We start from the raw sequence: 17,947 nt of genomic DNA on the forward strand, positions 1-17,947 counted from the left end.
TCTCCCACACTTCTGGTAACCATTGATCATTTTTTACTGTGTCCACAGTTTTATCTTTTCCAGAAATTCATATAGTTAAAATCATACAGTCTGTAGCCATTTTAGATTGGCTTCTTTCACTTAAAGATATGCATTTATCCATGTCTTTTTTGTGGCTTGATAGCTCACTTCTCTTTTATCACTGAATAAGATTCCAGTGTATGGATGTACCAAAATTTAACTATTCATCTGTTGAAAGCCCTGTTGGTTGCTTCCAACTTTTGACAATTATAAATAAAGCTGTGATACACATTAATATGGAGGTTTTTGTGTGGATATAAGTTTTCAAATCCTTTGGGTAAATATCAAGGAGTGCAATTGCTGGATCATGTGGTAAGGATGTGTGTAGTTTTGTGAGAAACTGCCAAACTGTGTTCTAGAGTGGCTGTACCAGTTTGCATTTACACCATCAATGAAAAAGAATTCCAGTTGCTCCTTGAGAAAATTTGGTATTTTCAGTGATTTGGATTTTAGCCATTCTAATATGTGTTATAATTGTTTTAATTTGTATTTCTCTGATGATGTATGATGTTGAACATTTTATCCTATGCCTATTTCCCACCTGTATTGCTTCTTTAGTGAGGTATCTGTTGGGCATTTTGTGTATTTTTAAATTGGGTTGTTTGTTTTCTTATTTTTGAGTTTTAAAAGTACTTTGTGTGTTTTGTAGTAGTCCTTTATCAGCTATGTGTTTTAAGATATTTTCTCCAATTTCTGGGTCATCTTTTCATACCCATAAGAGTATCTTTCACCAAGCAGAAGCTTTTAATTTCATTGAGGTCCAATTACCAATTTTTTTATTCATGGTTCATGATTTTGGTTTTCTATCTAAAAAGTCATTGCAAAACTCAAGATCACCTGTAGTTTCTTTTATGTTATCTTCTAGATGTTTTACAGTTTGCAGTTGACATCTAGGTCTGTGAACCATTTCGAGTTAATTTTGGTGAAACATGGACACTCTGAATCTAGATTCACTTTTCTGCACGTGGATCTAGTTGTTCTAATACCATTTGTTGAAAACACTAACCTTCCTCATTGAATTGCCTTTGTTCCTTTGCAAAAGATCAGTTGACCATATTTATGTGGGTCTGTTTTGGGCTCTATAGTCAGTTCCTTTGATCAATTTGTCTATTCTTTCACTAATACCACACTGTCTTAATTAATGTACCTCTATAGAAAGTCTTGCAGTCAGGTAGTGTCAGTCCTCTGACTTTGTTCTTCTGCTTCAATACTGTGTTGGCTATTCTAAGTATTTTGACTTTCCTTATAAACTTTGGAATGAATTTGTCAATAGCCCTGAAATAACTTGCTGAGATTTTGGCTGGAATTGAATTCAATCTATATATCAAGTAGGGAAGAACTTACATCTGGACAACATTGAGTCTTCCTCATGGAATATCATCCATTTACTTAGTTTTTTCATCAGTTTTGTAGTGTTCTTCATATAGACCATGTACTTTATTGTTACATTTATATTTCGTTTTTCAGCTCTAATATAAATGGTGTTATGTTTTTAATTTCAAATCCAACTGCTCATTGCTGGAATATGTGAAAATAATTGACTTTTTTACATTAACTTTGTATCCTACAACCTTGCTATAATTGCTTATTAGTTTCAGGAGTTTTTTCATTGTTGTTGCATCTTTGAAATTTTCTACATAGACAGTCATGTCACTTGCAAACAAAGACATTTTTATTTCTTTATAATCAATATACCTCTTATTTCCTTTTCTTCTCTTATTGCATTATGTTGGCTTTCCAGTACAGTGTTTAATAGAAGCAGTGAAAGCAGACATCCTTCTTTGTTCATAATCTGAACAGGAAAGTCTCCAGTTTCTCACCATATACCAGGCAAAAGTGATATAAAGAACTCCAATTTCAGACACATATTGAAAAAAATATATATTTAACTTTAAATATATTGAAAAAGAAGCTTATAAGTATCTAAGTTGGATAGCACAAATTAACTACTATGGTAAGACTGTAAGACTGAGCTAAGATTTTTCTGCTGTATGCGAAACAATGCCTGGTACTCAACCAAAACTCAATAAATATTTATTAACTGAATGAATGAAATGGGAAATGAATGTGTGATGACAATGAAAACCAGGACTCAGAACATAAAACATCTATGTTCTTCATTAAAAAATAAAAATAAAAACTGGTGACATAAAAATAAGAATGAGATTAGCTATAGGTTCTTTGTAGGATGTTCTTTACAAGTTGAGGAAGTTCCCCTCTATTCCTAGCTTCTTAAGAGTTGTTATGAATGGATGTAAAATTTGTCATATGATTTCTCTGCATCTATTGATAAAATTATATGATTTTTCTTCTTTAGCTTGCTGATATGATAGATTACATTAATCGATTTTCTCATGTTTACCAACTTAACATACCTGAAATAAATTCTACCTCATGGTTGTGTATAATTCATTTATACATTGTTGGATTCATTTTGGTAATATTTTGTAGAGGATTTTTGTATTTATGTTCATGGAAGATATTGGCCTGTAGTTTCCCTTTCTAGTAGTCTCTTTGTCTGATTTTGGTATTAGGGTAAAGCTGGTCTCATAGAATGAATTTGGAAATGTTTCCTCTGCTTCTATTTTCTGGATACAACTGTAGAGAGCTGATACCATTTCTTCCTTAAAATTTTGGTAGAATTCACCATCAAACCCATCTGGGCTTATTGCTTTCTCTTTTGGAATGTTTATTAATGATTGATTCAATTTCATTAATAGATAAAGGCCTATTCACATTATCTGTTTTTCTTGTGTGAGTTTTCATAGATGTGCTTTTCAAGGAATTGATCAATTTCATCTAGATTATCAAATTTGTGGGCATGGAGTTGTTAATAATAACCCTTTATTATTCTTTCAGGGGATCAATGATGATGGCTACTCTTTCATTTCAGATATTTATATTTGTATCTTCTCTCTTTTTTTCCTTAGGTAATCTAGCTAGAAGTTTATCAGTTTTATTATTCCCTTCCAAGGACCAGTTTAAATTATTGATTTTAGATCTTTCTTACTTTCTACTTTATGAATTTAATTCTGTGAAATTTCCCTGTAAACATGGCTTCACTATCCCACAAACTTTGATTAATTATATTTCCATTTTCATTTGGTTTGAAATACTTTTAGTGTTTCTTGTGACTCCTTCTTTAACCCATGTTTCATTGAGAAGCGTGTTGTATAGTCTCAAAAGTGTTTGGCCTTTTTCTTCAGCTATTTTCCTGTTACTTATTTCTAGTTAAACTCCACTGTGATCTGAAAGGATACATTGTATTATTCTATTCTTTTAAATTTGCTATAGTGTGTTTTATGACCCAGATGTCTTCAATCTTGGTGAGTGTTCCCTATGAGTCTGAGAAGAATGTGTATTCTGCTGTTTCTGGATGACGTAGTCTACCAATGAATTAGATCCAGTTGATTGATGTTATTCAGTTCAACTATGCACTTACTGATTTAATGCCTCCCGCTCTGTCAGTTACTTATAGAGGGATGTTGAAGTCTTCAACTGTAAAAGTGTATTCATCTACTTCTCCTTGCAGTTGTACCACTTTTCAAGTTGTACAGTTTCAAGTATTTGATGTTCTGTTGTTGGGTGCATACACATTCGGGATTGTTGTCTTCTTAGAGAATTGACCACTTTCTCATTGTGTAATGCCCTCTTCATCCATAATAGTTTTCTTTCTCCGAAGTCTGTTTTGCCCAAAATTAATATAGCTTTTCCAGCTTTCTGTTCATTAGTATTAGCATGGTATATCTTTCTCCGTCCCGTTACTTCTAATCTACCTGTGTCTTTATATTTAACTAAAGTTTCTTATAGACAATACATAGTTGAGTCTTGTTTTTTAATCTACTCTGAGAACCTCTGTCTTTTAATTGGTATATTTAGAAAACAGACATTTAAATTGATTATTGATAGTTGAGTCAATACCTAGCATATCTGTTACTGTTTTACATTTGTTAACTTTGTTCTTTTTGTATGAATGTGTCTTATACTCTTTTTTGCCTCTTTTGTTTTAAATGAGCATTTTTTTATGAGTCCTTTTTTCTCTTCTCTTAGCATGTCTTCTTTTTAAACCCTTTTTATTGTTTGCCCATGAGTTTGCAGCATGCATTTACTAATAATCCAAGTCCACTTTCAAATAACACTATACCACTTCATGAGTAGTGCAAGTACACAGTATTCTCAATTCCTCCCTCCCTTCTCTTATAATGTGCTGCCATACATTTCACTTGCCCAAAAGCTAAAATCACGGAATACATTCTTGTTACTATTATTTTGACTAAACTATTATCTGCTACATCAATTAATAATAAGAAAAGTAAAATATTTTATTTACCTTTATTTATTCCTCTCTAACACTCTTCTTTTTTTATGTAATCTGATTTTCTGACCATATAATTTTCCTTTTCTCTAAGGAATTTCTTTTAACTTTACTTGCAAGACTGATCTACTAGCAAAAAATTTCCTCAGTTTTTATTTGTCTGAGAAAATCTTTCTTTCTCCTTTATTTTGAAGGATAATTTCACTGGATATGGAATTCCAGGTTGGAATTTTTCTTTCATCACTCTAAATATTTTGTTTCACTGTCTTCTTGTTGGCAAGTTTTCTGAAGAGAAGTCTGATGTAATTCTTATCCTTTCTGCTCTATAAGTTGTTTTCTCCCTCTGGCTTCTTTCATTAGATAGATTCTCTCTAACCTTTGATTCTCTGAAGTTTGAATATCATGTGCCTCAGTGTAGACAAATTCTAGTGCTGGTATTTATCATGTTGATGTTCTCAGATCTTCCAGGATCCATGGTTTGTTGTCTATCATTAAGTTTGGGAAAATATCATTTATTATCACTTTAAATATTTTTTCTGTTCTTTCTTTCTTTCCCTACTGGTATTCACATTATGCACGTTATACCTTTTATAACCATTCCACAATTCTTGGATAGTCTGTTCCATTCTTTGTTTGTTTTCTGCATTTCAGATTTGGAATTGTCTATTGACGTATTTTCAAGCTCACTGATTCTCTCCTCTGCTGTGTTCAGTCTGTTGATGAACCCATCAAAAGCATGCTTCATTTCTGTTAGAGTGTTTTTTTTTTTATTTCTAGCATTTCCTTTTGATTCTTTCTTAGAGTTTCCAGTTCTCTGCTTACATTGTCCATCTGTTCTTCCATGTTGTCCACTTTTTCCATTAGAGCCCTTAGCTTATTAATCATACTTGTATTAAATTTCCTGTCTGATAATTTCAACATCTCCACCATACCTAAATCTGGTTCTGATGCTTAGTCTGTGCCTTGGCAGCCTGACATGATATACTGGGTAAAAATTAGGGCTTTAGTATGAGGTTTTATGTTCATCTGGCTAGAGGTTAAGCTGTGTTTGCTGTTTGCTCTAACTGTAGGATCAGTGCTCTAATTTTCCCTTTTGTCCTTGTTTTTGTCTCCTCTGCTGTCTTTGGGTTTCCAGAGAGATTTCTTCCTAAATAAGGTCTACAATGTACTGTTCTTTAAGTTGAATCCCCGTATTATTACATAGAAGCCTTACGTATATGTTGGTAAGTTGTGGGGTGAGAGAAAGCTCTCTGTAGGGCTACGATTAGTTCTCAGTCTTTTAGTGAGTCCTTTACTACCCCTGGGTTTTATTCTTTATAATTTCCCCTCGTATTTTTACTTTTTTCACTCCTTAGGTAATACAGGAAGACTAGAGGGAGCTGATTTGGTAATTTTCCCCTGCATGGAAAACTACCAGGGGCTGGAGTTGGGTATTTTCTTTTCCCCAATTCGGTTAGGCTCTGATGAACCTAGTCAGTTAAGCTCTTTTAAAATAATTTGTCTTGCGGGTAGGCCTTGCTGAGAAGAACAGAATGCTCTAGGTATATTTCTGGGTATATTTTCCCCTCCTACTGCCAAAAAATTGAGGGAAATTTTTCTGTGATTTTTCCCTGTGAGGACCTGATAGGACTCCTGGAGATCTAACTCACAAAAGTTTGGAGATCCTCCCCACTGCCCCCTGCCACCCAAGATTTTTTAACTTTCAAACTTGTCCACAGTGAGTCTCCAGCAATTCATCAACTACAGTTTAGGCTTTTTGACCTCATTACTGGTCCCCACAGGGGTTTCTGTCCCTTGGTTTCTGCTTTAGTAAGTTGTGATTCTCAGCATCTGCCTGTCTCTCTCTCCAGTTTTGGAGGCAGCAGTTATGATGGCTCTGTGACCTCAATTCACTGAAGAATTTAAGAAGAGTTGTTGATTTTCAGTTTATTCAGCTTTTCTCTTGTTGTGAGGACTAGACTAACAATTTCCAAGCTCCTTACATTGCTGTCCTGGAGACTAGAGTTCTGTGCTGTACACATGTAATGAATTGTTTAACCTCTGTCTACATTTCTAACCCCAGATCTGTAAAGGGAAGTTAATAGTCTTACCCTACATCTACACGTGTGGTAGTGTTCATATAACATAACATATGTGAATGTTCTAAATTTTATTAATATGGGCAATATTATTGTTATATCTATCCTTTATTAAATGAATGTAAAGCCTATAACCTCCCTTTTGGGGGAAATTTCCCTTTTCATTACTTTTGATTATTTTCTTTCCTCTCATATAAAATTTGAGTGTTTTCTAATGAAACCATGAGAAATTGTGCACCGCTAAGGATTAAGCACAGTTCAGTTCACTGCTTTGCCCTATCTGTAGTGATTAAAGAGCAAACACCTAGCAGAACAGCTGAGAGTAACTGAGGGCCAAGTAGAGCCAAGGTTTCCTCTCACTGATGCATTTTACACCCTAACTTTAATGAGCTAAGTATGTGATGAAATGGATAAATGTTTCCGTTATCTAAAAGTGTCCATTCAGAGTCTCTAAATCAGCACTGGGACGTGCCTTCAATGTTTCAGGAACCTCGAGACTGACTAGTTGCAGGAGAGGAACTTTAGGAAAAGCTACTGATAGAGTTCTTTTAATTCTTTACCTGGACAACGTACATACATGGATACTGTTGAGGAAGCTGGTCTCTAAGAGCCATACTCTTCTGGAATTTAATCATCATCACCCATATTTTCTATTACCTGTTGCTGAGTGTTTTCCTCCAGAGGAATGTTCATTCTAAATAAATGCTGAGGACTTGCTTTCTCAAATCCTTGACATAAATTTAACTGGTTAATGTTATAATATTTGTATTTAAATGGTATAATATTATTTTATTCTGACTATCTATGTTTTTGATTTAGCAAATGTTTTTGATTTAAGTTTTTCCTACCCTACATTATAAGCTTGGATTATAATATCACCTTTGAATATAATATAAACTTAATTATAATATCAATATATAAACTTCATTATATCTTTATATATTCTTTGAATACATTTTGCTTTTATAATAAAAATCATGGTAACAATGGTTCTTTTACAGAATATGTTAACTAACAATTATTATATTAATGGTGAGTGTTCAACCAAAATGTAGAATATCAAAATAGAAGTAACCAGATTATTTATCTAGCAGTTGATTTTTAGAAAGCTATTTCAAATAATGTTATTATTGCAACATGAATTGCTTTTCAGTAAAATTTGTGTAATAAAATACAAAATTAGAAACAAATGAATTTAGAATTAATTAGTTTTGAAGACATTATCCACTTTAATTTTTCAAAGTGATAGTTGTTTAAAAGTTTTTTAAAATAATACTTTGCTGAGCATTATCATATACATACACACAAAAAAAGTGTCAGGAGACAGTGAGTATTATTTCTGTTGAAAGGCAAAAAATACATACCATAATTTTAGTCTTTAGTGGGTGTCCCATTGGCTATAAATAAAATCCAGCATTAAAAGGAACCCATAAATGATTCTTCTAGCTTCTCCATTGGCCGTTGTAGCTACAAAAATCACATTACATGACATGCAGTTGTTCAATTTAATACACTGGTTGTTCCATAAATACATATTACTATTGAAACAACTAATGAACTTGTCAAAAAGTTCTGTTGAAATTAAGTAGTGTGTTAGTAAACTCAACCAGAATTAATTTGGACTGTAGTAGGATGAAATAATGGGATAAAAATAGGTTGACATATACTGGAGAGTTAATGCTCATGATGAGAGGGTACAAGAGGGATGGCCAGGGGATGTCATGGTGGGGTTTTGAGAAGTAGAGTAAAAGGAGAATGGAAGGAAAGGGAATTTGTCAAGAGCATGTAGGATTGATTGAAGATTAAAAAGACTGAAAGCAGAGAATAAAATAAAGTGTTAAAACAATAAAAATGATACATTAATAAATAAAATACATGTATGCTAGAGTTTTAGATAAAACCAGAAAAGACTGTGTTATATTTTCATGAAATTTGGTGTTCTGAGATGATTTTCCCAGAAAAATAGTTATAAAATAAATAAAACAAAGCTATTTCTTTTTAAATCTCTGTGACGTAATCCAGGATTTATGCAAAAGGAGGGCTCAACTTTGTTTGATTTTGTAGAGTTGTCCTGTTATCAAGGTCAGTCAGAAGTTTCATACATATTTATTTTTAACTTTTAAAAAATGGGGGAAATTTGTATGAATTTGAAAACTAAGTATTCACTAAACCTTGGAGCTGAAGACTCTTTGGGCTGAGTGTTTGCTTATGTGTGAGACGGGAAACAGTCAACTGACCCAAATTCCTTTCATATTGAATCTCAGCTTATTTTATTTTTCAAGAAATCAAATATGAAAGGTAATTTTTACTTAAGAACTGTCTGCTTTTCCAAAATGTTGGTGTTAAAGTCTCACTTTTCAGGTTTCCAAGCTTCAGGCAAGTTTTTCTTTCTTTCTTTTTTTTTTAGTCTGTCATCTTGATTTATTTTTGGTATTATGTTTAATGTCCATTAAGAGTTGGATTTTTGACTTGACCTTAGACTTTTTGTAGTGGTGCACATTGGCAATATGCTTAATTTCTGGTCTGAATTTAGTGGTTTTTGGTAAGACTCCTAGAATGTCAATATAGTATCATGTGTAACAGAATGAGTGATATTGTCCTCTCCTTCTAATAGTATAAATTTTGGATAGATTTTTATAGGATAAATTATCTGTAGATAAATTTTGACACTAAGAAAAAAGTGAGGAAGTAAGATTTTTAAGTAAAGGGAAATGTCATTGAAGAAAAAGAATATTGCAATAGAAGAAAATTACTATCCATGAGTTTTCTTTACTCTGAGTCTTATTTTTCCCTTGTAAAAGAAAGGATTGTATAAGTGATTGCTGAAGTACCTTAAAAGTACATTATATATGTATAATATATATGTATATATTATACATATGTATAGCAACTAGGAAATGGTAATCATAAAATTTTGGTGCAAAAAAATGTAGGAAAGTATCTTCAACCTTATTTTTTGTTGTTTAAATAGATTTTTTTGAAGAGTGCTAGGAAATGTCTGTTTTTGTTTTGTTCTGAATTGTTTTTATTGTTTAAAAACAGATCAGAACTTGTCATGGTGGTTGATTTCAAAACAAGCCCTATTTCTATTTCTCTTCCTTTTGAATCTGTTAGTCCTTATACTTTAAAAAGTCCTGAATATTGATATTAGTTAATTCAGGTAGATTTTCTGTCTGTCAAAATGTTAAATGTTTTCCACAGATTGGTTTCTGAAATGACTTGTTTACTCTCATATTCATTTACTATGAGGATTTTCTACAGTAACACACCTTAGTCGAGATGGATGAAGTTTTTTTAAATGGTGAAAAATTCTAGTTGTACACCTCCACCAGCTTTTTAGATACTTGAGATAGTTACAGTTTGGGGCCATGTCTAATTTGGTACACAGAAATCGATATGTCAAAGCTAAACAAAGGTCTAACTCACCAAAGGAAATATAACATCCATAGTCTCACTTTATAACCACAGCTTGCCTGAGTATAAGCTGGATCTTGCCCACTATGTTATAGAACAGATTGTACATCAAGGATGATTAAAAGTATTATTATTGAGCTGTCGCATTGCTAGATTCCATTCTTTCATCCACAACCTGGAAGCCCATATGCCTCTAACATCGAAACAATGAAGAGTTGATTTTTCTCTGTTTGTTTCTTTTTCTTCCCCATTTTTAGGTGTATACTGTTGAGGAATCTGGACTAAATATCCTGGTGTGGTCAGTGATTGGCAATAAAAGAACCGGTTGGATGTATGGACATGTACCTCTCTCCAGTAACAGTCCATTTAAGGTGGCATTTGAAGCTGATCTGAGTGGAAAAGATAACATCTTTATTGCTCTTGATGACATCTCCTTTACCCCAGAATGTATATTTGGAGGTAAGCCACCCCTTCAGAAAACAGGATGTGCAAGGATTGTTTTAAATATCTGAATATAGAAGAATGGGGAATTTCTGAGGCATTGCATTTCTTTTCACGTCCAGTCCTACTCATACATTGTAGAAAGAACAGTATGTACTGTCGGAGGTAAAGTTTTTCTCCCCATGAAACTTTATCATGAAATTTTCATATCCTCTAGGCAACAAAATAGCTTAGACTAAAATTCTTTAAGAAACCCAGAGAAAATTTAGTTCCATCAGTATAGCTTTATTGTCTACTTTCTTTATTTCCAAAGGTTCACAACAACTGCACGAGGTAAAGATTCCTCTGTTCACCTGTCATCTTCCAGACTGTCTTTTCCATCCATATTAGCTTTTCCCTTTCCCTGGGCCATTTCCCTTCTGTTTCTACACTACAATCTAGAACTCTTATTCTATTGCATAAAGAAAAAAAAAATCTTGTCAGTAACTTCTTTTCTTAGAAATCATCCCCTTAACTGAAATCTGAATTTCTAATGTTTAAGATGCTTCCACTTAAGTGGCTATTTGTTCTCTTATAAATTCTTCACATTATCAACATTAGAGAGTAGGGTCATTGCCTTTCAGACTATTCCATGCCTCTTTCAAAATTCTGTTCTTACAGCCTTTATTCAAAAATTTCTTCTCTTTTAAAGTCATACATCTGGGTTCTTCTTTTTCTCATGGTTTTCTACTGGATTCTAAATCCTGGGCAACCTCAACCTCCAAGTGAATCAAACTGTGTGAAACATTAGCCTCTTAAATTCTAGTCACTTTCATAAATATTTTTCCTCATTAACCAACTCCCATAGTTATATTCTGAATTTTATCTTCCCCTCTGAAAATTTAGGGTTGAAAAATATAATCTAATCATTATGTCTCCTACTTTTTGAAAAATATTATCTAATCATTATGTCTTCTACATTTATGTCTTCTACTCCTCCTAAACCTGTTTTCCAAAGTAAGTAATAAGAAAAAATACAACTTTAGATTTGCAATGTTTCCTGTTTTTTTCCATAAAACAACCTCTTTATACTTTTCCTCTAATGGTCTCAGATTTAATGATCTAACACCTCAATTCCATTCTTAATCAAGCACTTTGAATTCTGTCCTATTTTTTTCATTTTAACATAAATTTGGGTCCTAATTATGTGCCAGGAACTCTGCTAAATACTTTGCAAGTACTAACACATTTATTTATCAGACCATCCCTGTAGAATAGATACAAGTATCTAGCTCATGTTCCGTATAATGGCTTTATCAATCTTTGAAATTGACTTACAGTAGCCGTAGCCATTTGCATTTTCCAAACTGCTACTGGTCATACTCATTGAGACCACTAAAAATTTCAACTTATCACGTTAGCTGGACTCCCAACAGTCCTAGATGCAGGTTTAGGACAATTCCCTGGCACTACTTTTCTACAACAATCCTCAAATCCTCATCTCTTCCTTGAACTTTCTTCACTCTGCCAATGTTCTTATATCCTTTGAACAGAAAATAGAGCCCGTTTATAACGAACTTCCTTAATTTTCTCTTTCCCTCCTCCAAATGTGCCTGTATCTGCAACCAAATTATTTTTGTCACCATTCGTCTCAGGGAAAAAACCCTTGAAAAATCCTGCTGAGAAATCTGCTGATAGCCTTATGGAGGTTCTTCTGTATGTGGCAAGTCACTTTGCTCTTGCTGCTTTCAAAATTCTTTCTTTTCTTTGACTCTTAATGATTTAATTATAATGTGTATCTGGGTAGACTTCTTTGAGTTGATCCTGTTTGGGAACTTTTGAGCTTCATGAGTCTGGATTTCTATATCCTTTCCAAGATTCAGTATGTTTTTGGCCATTATTTCTCTAGGTAAACTTTCTGCCTTTTTCTCTTTCTCTCTTGTTCTCTGGAAATCACATGATGCAGGACTCAAGCCAGGTCACTAGGCTGCCTCAGGGACCATGGTCAGATTGAAGCCAGCAGGCCTGTAACTGGGAGCACACACAGTGCTCCTCCTGGTTGCTGAGGGAGCAGGAACTGAACCGTGGCAGAGCAGGGTTGGAACTGAGTCACAGGACAGCTCCAGGGTCCACAGCCAGGACTGACGTCAGCGGGCCTGCTTCCAGGGGCACAAATGTGTGTAGGCAGGACTAACTCCTGGAATGCAGTAGAGCAGGTCTGGAACTGGGTCATAGGACTGCTGCAGGATCTGCAGTCAAGTCCAAGGTCAGCCGGCCTCTTAATGGGGCACAGACAGGCATGGTTCCTCCCACACCTCTTGACAGGTTGGGCTGGTTGTAGAACTGTGGCCAAGCATGGCTGTAGCTGAGTCCACTGAGAAATGGGGCTACTTTTGGTCTGTATCCAGGACCACTTTCAGTGAACCTGCCACCAGAGCATGGGCCTCCCTTCTCAAAGCAGCTTTTCCTGGTCTTGGGCTTCACCAGAGTTTCACAACTCCTGCCAGGATCCTAAAGCTCCCACGAAGGCACTTTTGTCCATGGATGGCTGCTAGTTTGTTGTTTGGGGTTGGAGGGATGTGAGCTAGGGACCTCCTATTCTACCATCTTTCTGATGTCACTCTCCTCACACGGAATTTTTAAAGGTTTTTTAAAAAGAAAAAAATAGTAATTATATATTTATGCCTCTGAAACGTTTGGTAAAAATGGTCTTTTAAGTGTTAGCACTTAACAAGGAAAACTTCATTTCCTAGTAATGCTCTATAAAGGAAGCATTATTATCACATAAAATTTAAAACTGATCAAATTTCAATGAAGTTCTCTCCAAATATTCTATTTTTATTGAATGAAAATGCCCAGGATGGGACACAATTTTCCAATGGAATATAGTTGTAAAAAAATGTTAAAATTCAGATGGTACAGGGCCTTCTACAATGAATATTTGTTGAACAAAGCAAGAGAAAGATTAGATAAATGTTTCCAGTATTCATCTATGTGTGTCCTTCTTCATTCAGCTCTCAGAGAATGTGAAAAACTCTCTACCATCAAAACTATTGAATACTTGCTGCTTCCATCTTTCCTTAATTAGCTCAATCTCGATTCAAGTGAACTAAGCAGGCTAAATTAACTTAGATAATATTCTCCAAATCTATAATAAGACATCCAGATTTTTACATTTAGCATATTACATTTTCTGATGTCCAGATTAACATCCTAAGATTAAAAGCAGCATCCTAAATTTAAAAACTCTCAACTTCATTTCAACCTCATATTTGGTTTTTTGGTTGTTTTGACCATTCTCCCCACACACCCCCAATAAGATACACTCTCCCATAATATGAAGGGATGTAGAACTACAGCATTTGTCACCATAAGTTACCTGTAGTTTTCTTTCCATTTAGAAGATTGCCCTATAATGGCAACCCCTCCCCTACTCGACAGATCTTTAGTTTCTGCATTATTACTTCTCTATCCTTCCTTTAATTACTTCTGGTTTCCCAGGGAAACATTTTCTAAATGGAGACATCCTTGATGCAATAAAGCATCTCCAGCAATTCTGAGTCAGCAGAGAGATGCATTTATTTTCATAGAGTCTGGTTTTTTTAACCATGTGAGTTTCCAGGGTGGAAGGTGTTTTCTATTTTGGTTCTATAATTTGAAACAAGAAGGAACACATTTTTCTCCGTGGTGAAGAAACATTTTACAGGGATGGTAGGACATTGCTGCCTTTAAAACTATACAAGACGTTGTACAGTATTTGAAGCAACAGTGAGTGAGAAAGTGTAGCATACTTGAAGATATGATGCATATCTACAGAATTTTTTTCAGGAGTCTCATAAGGGGGCAAATACCAGTAGACACAGCTGGAAGGGGAATGATAGGTAGGAAGCAGATTATTTTGGTGTTCTGGGTTGAATAGTGTCCTTCTTCAAATCCATGGCCTTCCCAGGTCCTCAAAATGTGAGCTTATTTGGAAGTAAGGTCTTTGCAGATGTAATTAAGATGCGAGTTAAGATGAGGTCATACTGGAATAGGATTGGCCCTTAATATAATATGATTGGTGTCATTCTAAGGAGAGGAGAAGGGACACAGCAACAGACACACAAGAAGAACATCATGTGATGAAGGAGGCAGAGATTGAAGTGATGCATCTCTGAGTAAAGGCATGACAAGGATGGCCAGGAAAACCAGAAGCTAAGAGAAAGGAATGGACTGGGTTCTCCCCTAGAGCCTTCAGAGATAGTGTGTCTCTGTCAGCACCTTGAATTTCAGACTTTTGGCCTATGCAACTGTGAGAGAATAAATGTCTATCATTTTAAGCCACCCAGTTTTTGGTACTTTGTTATGGCAGCCCTAGGAAACTAATACAACTGGGAACACTGATGTCTACTTTATAACAAAGAACTGGGTTCAAATTGTCATTAAAACACGTACTACCCATTTGACCCCACTTTTCTTATCCATGAAATGATTATCATCAAGATTTAGGAAATGTGCCTTTCCTGAAAAGAGTTGCAGTAACTAATTTTTAAAAATTTTTATTGAATGTAGTTGATTAACAGTGTTGTGTTAGCTTCAGGTGTACAGCAAAGTGAATCAGTTATACATATACATATATCCACTCCTTATTTTTTAGATTCTCTTTCCACACAGACCATTATAGAGTATTGAGTAGAGTTCACTGTGCTATACAGCAGGTTCTTATTAGTTATCTATTTTATATATAGTAGTGTATATATGTCAATCCAGTCTCCTAATTTATCCCTCCCCCCACTTATCCCCTGGTAACCATAAGTTTGTTTTCTACATCCATGACTTTACTTCTGTTTTGTAAAGCATGAACTATTTCAGGCAAAAAAATCCTAAGAATAATTCTGCAACATCTTGTCTTCTACTAATTAACATTCCTAATTGAAATGTACTGAGTCTGATGCTCCATTATTTAAATACACAGTAAATAACAAGGGATGCTACTATGGATTTTAAATCTAAGAAAACTCCAGTTTTAGGGATTAACTTTATGAACAAACTTTCCAACTAGATTTTTTTGTTAAATTGAAAGAAAATGATCTTCAGGAATTGAATGCAATTCCAAAGAATAGAAATATTATCCTAGGGCATCCTTTTTTGAATTGACTTGGTAAATATAAAATGACAGCAACTAGCAAGGTGCCAAACGAATAATGAAATTCATAAGGCATTCAAGGGGAATAAGTGGCCACAAGTTCTCCTTGTTTATATTATCACTGCTAAACGACAGTGGCTCTCACGTAATTCTGGAATAGAGATTTTCATTCTTGTTTCACATCTCTGAATCTGAGCAGCAAGTATTACTCTGGAGCATTTCCAGGACAGGTATATTCTCTTGAATGCAAATATTTAAAGATGGAGACATTTGTCTGTTTTCATCATCTTCATCATTTATATCATCTTCAGTGATGTATTCTACATGCCTAGAAGAGTCTTGTTATATAGGAGATACTCAATAAACATGTCCTATGAATAAAGAAATATGTCAAATGAGTAGATGAATAAGTAAAAGTCATCAACTAAATTTATCAACATATGGTACCTCCTTTCACTACCACCAGTGAACTCTGCCTCCAGTCTTATTTTCAAACCCTTGTTTGGGAGGTAAGAGAGACAGAGACAGAGACAAAGAGAGACACAGAGAGAATCCAATAGATTCTGTGTGGCTATATTGAGTGATAGAAAGATGACAACTATACTAAAACTTTGGAGACATGAGTCTAAATCATGACTGTATCACTAAATACTTGTATAATTTTAAGAAACTAATTTAAACTCCTTAGACCATGTTTTGTCATCAGGGAAATGATATAGGCAATCTCTTAAGTCCCTTTCAGGTCTACCGTCTTATGATCATATGGGAGTTGGTTTGTAAAAGAGGATTAGGAAGTCAGAAGGAAGGCATAGAGAATGACATAGAAAAGAAGAGAGTCCAGAGAGAATGAGGAGGGAGGTCAAAGGGATCTAGGGTTATGGCAGAAATGTCATTGCAGGAAGACACAGAAGACTTCTTGCTACTTGCTGTATTTGTGAACTTGAGTAAGTCTGCCCTTCATTTAGTCAAAGTTGAGAATCTACTCTGTGCTGCCCTATATTTAGATTGGAAGGACATATGTGCCTATAATATTATCACCAGCTCTCCAAGAATTTACAAACTAAGGACATATTGGGATAATGATGCATACGTGGAAGCTTAAAATATTATAAAGTGCATCTGAAACTCTCTCAGCTCTAAAACTATAGTTCTAAGATGATTTCATTTGACTTGAAGGCAGCATCAAGTATATGGAAGTAACTTATTGAGCCATCAATGAATATTCATAAGAAATATTCAGTGGTGTGTTGGTAGACTAGCTCTCAAGGGGGAAAAAATCCCTGATGTGTAGCATTTCCCTATTTCCTTGGTTAAATACCCCAGCATGGTTAATTTCAGGTTGCCAGTATGACCTCACTGAAGGTGTATTTGAGAAGAAAAGCACACAGTCAGCTTTGGTGAAGCAGTACAACAGGCTGCCATACACACACATCAGAGGAAGGAACCTCAGAGTTAATGATGCTCCTTTCCTCCCAGCTGGACAGAGGAGTGAAAACTATGGCTGTGGTCCAGGGCAAAGAATGAGCACATTTACTTCTCATAATGGATGAAGAGGTTGCTAATGAAAACTTATCTCATAATAAGGATATGTGTATCATTTATATGAGTTTATATTTTTTAAAAAGCCTCAAAAACCTCTTGGTTATGAACCATAAAGAGATGTCATCAATTTTTTAGTGCCTTTATCTTTTTCTCAATATCCACTTTGAAACCAGAGATTCTGCCTTCTTTTTTCCCCCTCAGTTCCATTTTACAGCTCAAACTCTACTTCAAGGCCTTCTTATTACTCATCGGAATCCCTGTTATGGCTGAATAACAGATTTATCTAATTTACACACACACACACACACACACACACACACACACACACACACGTAACTACCAACTTAATCTTCTAGTCCCTACTAGAGTGTAAGTTCCAGAAAAGTAGACCTTGCATTTTTCTTATTCACCACGATAACAAAAATAATTTTTTATTGCAAGGAACAGAACCTGACTCGGGCTAACTTAAAGGCAGAAAAAAAGTTTATTGAAAGAATATTGGATTGCTCCAAAAATTAAATGTAAAACTAAGAATCTAAGACAGAAAAATAAGTGGGAAGTGAGTAAGACTGAGTAAACCAGAGGTTGAAACTACCTAAGTCCACTGCCTATGAATACTTCCTTCAGAGCTGGACTATCTACTTTTCTGCCACCATTATGAGTAATCTCTAATCATCCCTTTGTCACTCCCTCAAAATTAAAGGAGCTGGTTGGAAGCATACTGTTGACCAAGCCCAAATCATATGTCTACACTTCAGAGTCTTGTAAGTTACACTTTCATTTCTAATTTCCACATCAGCCACCTCTGGCTGACAACCATTCCTCTTCTTTTTTAAAAAAATCATAATCGAGCTTGAATATTCTGCAACCATTTCAACTAATTTACAAAGCTGACCAGAAACAATAAATCTTCTATCTATACTCCAATGGTGAGAGATGAAATAAAACTGAGACTAATCAAAATACATAAATTCATACAAGTTATAAAGAAGA

The 17,947-nt window shown here is 34.7% G+C and overlaps 1 protein-coding gene across 1 annotated transcript in view; it reads left to right on the plus strand.

Annotated features, from left to right (window-relative positions):
• Nucleotides 1-17,947, plus strand: part of MALRD1 (MAM and LDL receptor class A domain containing 1) — a 625,167-nt gene that overhangs the window by 485,375 nt on the left and 121,845 nt on the right. Inside the window, exon 34 of the mRNA XM_060096153.1 lies at nucleotides 10,125-10,326. Coding sequence (XP_059952136.1) covers nucleotides 10,125-10,326 — 202 coding nt within the window. The remainder of the gene's footprint in view (nucleotides 1-10,124; nucleotides 10,327-17,947) is intronic.

This window comes from Mesoplodon densirostris, chromosome 4, assembly GCF_025265405.1.
Source record: "Mesoplodon densirostris isolate mMesDen1 chromosome 4, mMesDen1 primary haplotype, whole genome shotgun sequence".
Lineage (NCBI taxonomy): Eukaryota > Metazoa > Chordata > Mammalia > Artiodactyla > Ziphiidae > Mesoplodon > Mesoplodon densirostris.